Source organism: Mustela erminea, chromosome 4 (assembly GCF_009829155.1).
Source record: "Mustela erminea isolate mMusErm1 chromosome 4, mMusErm1.Pri, whole genome shotgun sequence".
In the NCBI taxonomy this organism is placed as follows: domain Eukaryota; kingdom Metazoa; phylum Chordata; class Mammalia; order Carnivora; family Mustelidae; genus Mustela; species Mustela erminea.
The window spans coordinates 148300150-148305406 of record NC_045617.1 but is presented as its reverse complement, the minus strand read 5'-3'; the positions used below and the strand labels follow the sequence as shown (position 1 = coordinate 148305406).

At 43.3% G+C, this 5257-nt stretch overlaps 1 protein-coding gene across 1 annotated transcript; it reads left to right on the top strand.

Moving 5' to 3' along the window:
- The first annotated feature begins 320 nt into the window (after positions 1-320).
- Positions 321-3350, top strand: LOC116589448 (histone H4 variant TH091-like). The gene is made up of 2 exons (XM_032341386.1): positions 321-401; positions 3012-3350. Exons 1-2 carry the CDS (start codon positions 321-323, stop codon positions 3333-3335), a joined length of 405 nt encoding a protein of 134 aa, XP_032197277.1. The 3' UTR covers positions 3336-3350.
- The last annotated feature ends 1907 nt before the right edge of the window (positions 3351-5257 follow it).

Sequence of the window (5257 nt, the reverse complement as noted above, 5' to 3'; positions counted from 1 at the left end):
ATGCTATCACGGCCTGTGCTATAGGTAATGAGGGCCAGTCTGCAAGGTCAGCAGTTGATACATTCAGACAGGCACATGAATGCGTAAAACGTAATCACGACGGCAACTTGCCAGGAATCCAGGCATAGATTTCCACATTTCATTATCAAAGGAGAAAGAATGGATCCTCGAGGAACCTGGAAAGCATCCTAGGGGTTCACAACGTTTGCCAACGTATGCGGGGGCATGTGCACACCTGTGTTCAGGAACCCATGAGGAGTGGTCCCCGAGAGCAGTTTGGTGGCAGTCCATTTCTTGACTGAGCAGTACATCGTGTAGTAATGGTCAACTCTTTTGTCCTGGAAATTGGTACCTCAAGCGTGGGTTCTGCAGAGTTTTCAGAGGCGGCAGCAGCAGCGCGGGTGGGCAGGATGGGCAGCAGCTGGTAGGGGCAGGGCACCACTACCAAAGGTTGGGGCTGGAGTAGTAGCTGAGTATCTTCACACCAGGAATTCAGAACTTGTTGCTGCTCATAACTGAAACCTTAAGGTTGTGCAGAATGTGTCTGCACCTTCGTTTTGTGTGGGAAATATGGAGTTAGTCATTAGGGCAGAACCCAGCTCTTGCAAAGGTAGTGGTTCCTAATCCATTATTAACTCCTCAAAGAACCAAGGAGACAACAGCTCTACAGTTTCCTCCCAACAAACAAATTCAGAATCCTATAAAAACCCTAGCGCCATGGAGGATCTATATATCATTCAGATTTCACGGACAGTGGTGGGAACTCCTAGCCTCATCCCAGGGTTTATCCCTCGTTGTGGGGATTACTAAACACCTGAGGCTTTGGGGGAAGTAATTGAACAGCTGCACATTAGTGAAAACCCAAGTCCTGTGACAGGAACCACAGAACGAGGATATTAGCAGTTTATTCAACAAATATTAGAGGTTCTTGGTGAGATAAGTTACCCGCTACAGAACCCAGAAGTCAGATTTTGGAAACAACTGAAAATGTCACTCAATGCAATATTTTGGAAACTTGACACAAACTTGCAAATAATAGCAACATATCATGTGGTTTCTTTGTGACTATTAAGAAGGTTATAAGGCCCCCAGTCATCACCACTTTTATATTTTTACATTACATACATTTTTACATTTTACATTACTTTTGCATTAAAAAATGTAATTGTAAGGTGGCATGCTAGAAACACAAAACAAAACTGGCAAGAATTCAGGAGGGGTTGGGGAGACACAAAACAAAATGTTGTACATGAAAACTCATAACAGCTTTGTTTGCAATAGTCGTAATATTAAGAAACAGCTTCACAGCTTTCAATGGGTGAATGGTTAAATACATTTTCATGCATTCATGCATGAAATGCTACTCAGCAACAAAAGGGAGGCTAGTGATACACACAAAACAACTGGGCTGGATCTCAAGGGGATCATGCTTAGTGAAAAAGGACTACTGGGGAGGAAAAGTTTTCCTCTACCCTTGCAGATTCTTTGGCTGTACAGTGAAACAAAAACAGATTAACAGGAGAAAAATTTAATCATGTGTGTATGGTAAAACTCACGGGTAAAACCGGTGAGAGTTGAAAAGACCGCTAGTCTAGTTAACAGCATTTTGCCAATATTAGTTACCTGGCTTTGATATTGTAACAGACACTGGTTATATGGGATACGACTGTGAGAGGAAATGGGTTCAAGGGGATCTAGGCTCTACTGGGGCAACTTCTTGTGAATCCAGTTACTGCAAAATAACAAGTTAAACAAACAAAAAGCTGCTGTGACAATTCTTTAATGATTGCTACTTTGCATTGCTTGGGATTCTGTGGTTAATTTAAGAAAACAATGTGCTTTCTGCATCCCCTATCCCTGCCAACCCCCCCCCCCCCCCCCCCCCCCCCCCCCCCGCCCCCGACCCCGCAGCAGTTTTTTGCTTTCCTCTGGCTTTTGCTTTCTTCTTCTGGTGGCAAGTCCATTGGGCTGATGTTTGGTTCATTTATGTTGGTACGTGATATTTTATATATTGTTGCCCCTACCTCAAAAGTAAGTGGACTTTCAGAATTTGATATTCCTAATCTCCAAATTTTCTGATGTGGTACTTGGCTGAGCTAATCCATGCTCTTTTTGAACAATATGCAATTAAAATTTCTTATTTAACAGTTCTATTTATTCTAAGGACATCTTTTACATTTTCTTAAAGCTAAGCTACCATGTAACTAGCTCAACAAATATATTTTTCCTTAGAGTTCATGATAGCTTTGCTTGTGTTACATGCACTAAGCCCACAAAAGGGCTCTCCACTTTCTGTCCTCCATATGAAAAGAACAGACTTTTGACAATTTAGATTCTTTTCCTCTGCAACCCTTCATTGTTGAAATACACATGCTTAATTTGTTAGGTAAAGCACACTGTATGTATACATGTGTTGTATTGGAAATGTTTTGAAATCCTTCCAAAATACTTTGTTTTTAAGAATAGAATTCCTGGGCAATACAAACTTATTTTTCACAAACTAGATGCCAGTCATTTGCTTTATAATAACTCATCAACTGCTGCTGTACATTCTTACGGCAAGTCTACAGAAACTCAGGTAAATCAACAGGTTCAATGTTACGGTTTGAAAGCTGCCACTCACTGATCCCGAACCTGAAGCCTGGCCTGCTCCTCCACGGTATATTTACGAATTCCTTTGCTTCTTGGGGCTTGGGCTTGATTAAACTCCAGTGGGGCAATGATCCAAAAATATATATGGAAAAGATAAATCGTGAAACACATGTACATATATACGAAGGAAGTCATTTCGTTTTTGTACATGTCTGAAACTTGTGTTTAGAGGTTCTTATTTTCCAAATGTCAGTAAGTCACCCTATCCCGTGTCTACTTTAGGCCTTAGAAACAAACGGGGTGAGGACTCCGACTTTTCTTGTGTTTTAAGTTTTCACAGAATTCTGCACCGTTGTTACAAAAGGGACTGCTGCGGGCTGGTATGAAGTCCTATACAGTCCTTTGATTGTAATTCCCAGGGACTACTTACTGTGCCTGGTCGCGACAAGGTTGGGAAGGGCCTGGGCAAGGGCGGCGCCAAGCGCCACCGCAAGGTGCTGCGCGACAACATCCAGGGCATCACCAAGCCCGCCATCCGGCGGCTGGCCCGGCGCGGCGGCTTCAAGCGCATCTCTGGCCTCATCTACGAGGAGAGCCGCGGGGTGCTCAAGGTGTTCCTGGAGAACGGGATCCGCGACGCAGTCACCTACACGGAGCACGCCAAGCGCAAGACGGTCACGGCCATGGACGTGGTCTACGGGCTCAAGCGCCAGGGCCGCACCCTCTACGGCTTCGGGGGCTGAGCATTGTGCTCTCCTCACCGGTTCCCTGGTTTCTCACCCAAAGACCCTCTTCAGGGCCGCCTGCTTTTCTGCTAAGGATCTCTCACATACCCCTGGGTGCTGCTCTGGGGTTGGGGGTGTGTTGGTACAAAACGTTGAAAGTTCACGGGCACCAACTGTCACCTGATGCTGTCCAGTGTTTGTACAAAAAAATATATATGCATATAGACATATACACAGCTGCTGCGAATGTAGCATCGAACACTTTCACGATCGACAGGCGTGAAGTGGTGAAATCACTATAGCACGTAGTGAAACGGGGGGTTAGACAGGTTAGCGGATGAGGAATCTTTTGGGCTGCCTGCAGACACGGCAGTTCTGCACGCCGCTCGGCCTCTCTTAGGACGCTAAGCTATAGTTTAGCGAAGTTTGCTACAATGTTTTCTCTAGTGTTACAGTTTTAATTTTTTTTCAGTATACATTTGTATGTGTGTGTTTGCAAGTGGTGGGGTCTCCCAGCCATATTATGTTCTGCCTAGTCAGATCTGTTAGCTTCAGAATAAAAACATTAATGAGCACAAACTTTAGCATATGCCCTGTTGAATGCATTTGTTGCACAGAGTTTTGTCCTGTGTCAAACCTATTTTTGATGAGATGGTCAAAGATTACCAATGCTAAAACCTTTTGGAAAAAAGCCGGGGAACACTAGATTCAAATGATGTTTGAGTATCTCCAAACAATGTTATTTGCAAAGGGAAAATATATCTTTACAGGGGAGTAATGCTTCCCACCCCCTGCCCCCAACTCCTTCCATCCCCCCCCCATTCCTGTGTATTAGTTAAGTGTTGTAATTTAGCGCCACTGAAAGAAACCTCTGAGCCTTCCCTTGTGCGTGATAAATATAGAGCCTCACCTTGGACAGAAGTGGAGGAACCTAATCATACCTCAAGCTGCTGTTTACAGAGAGTACAGGGGATAAGGAGTCAGTTAAACACCATCACATGGAGAAAACATCAGACCGGAAGGTGGGACATTATAGAACACAATTAGTTTGGTTCCTCCCAAAGGTCAGTCATAGCAAAAAGTTGGAGGAGTGTTCAAGATCAAAAAAGACTCAAGTAATAGAGCACTGAACAAGATGGATTGATCGAATCCTGGCTATCTATAGATAAAGCTATAAAGGCCATTTTGGAGACAAGTGGGGAAACTTGAATGCAGACTGGATATTAAATCATTCTATGAATTAATTTCTTTTCTTCTTCTTTTTTTTTTGTTTGTTTGTTTGATAATGTTAAGATTATGTGGAAAATTCCCTTATTCTTAGGAGTTAGATATTGAAATATTTAGGGGTTCAAGCCTCAGGATGTCTCCAATCTACTTTTAAATGGCTCAGCAAAAAAATGTATATGCATATAGACATACACACAACAGTGGTAAATTGTGCTCAGCTATTGAATTTAAGTGTTGGTTATAAAGATAATTGGTCAACTCAACTTTCATCTTTTTTTTTTTTTTATAAAGATTTTTATTTATTTATTTGACAGACAGAGATCACAAGTAGGCAGAGAGGCAGGCAGAGAGAGAGAGAGAGAGAGGAGGAAGCAGGCTCCCTGCAGAGCAGAGAGCCCGATGCGGGGCTCGATCCCAGGACCCTGGGATCATGACCTGAGCCAAAGGCAGAGGCTTTAACCCACTGAGCCACCCAGGCGCCCCTCAACTTTCATCTTTTTTGTTTGAACATTTTAATAATAAAAATGGGAGGAAAATGAAACAGGTGACAACAACAACAACAAAAAAAAGAAAATGAATGTGTGTCGTTATGGGAGAGGCTGAACAGGTGAATGTAATGATCTGTCTGCTTGCAGAGAGGGGACAGACACAGCAGGACACTCTGTCCCATGATGTGTGTCAGAAGCCTGTGTCTTATTCCCCTTATGCTCACT

Excerpts from the sequence above, each read along its gene's own strand:
- LOC116589448 (XM_032341386.1), top strand. The coding sequence starts at position 321 with ATGGTCAACTCTTTTGTCCTGGAAATTGGTACCTCAAGCGTGGGTTCT. Across the intron at positions 402-3,011 it reads AGGCGGCAGCAGCAGCGCGG|GGACTACTTACTGTGCCTGG; the intron begins GTGGGCAGGATG and ends TGTAATTCCCAG.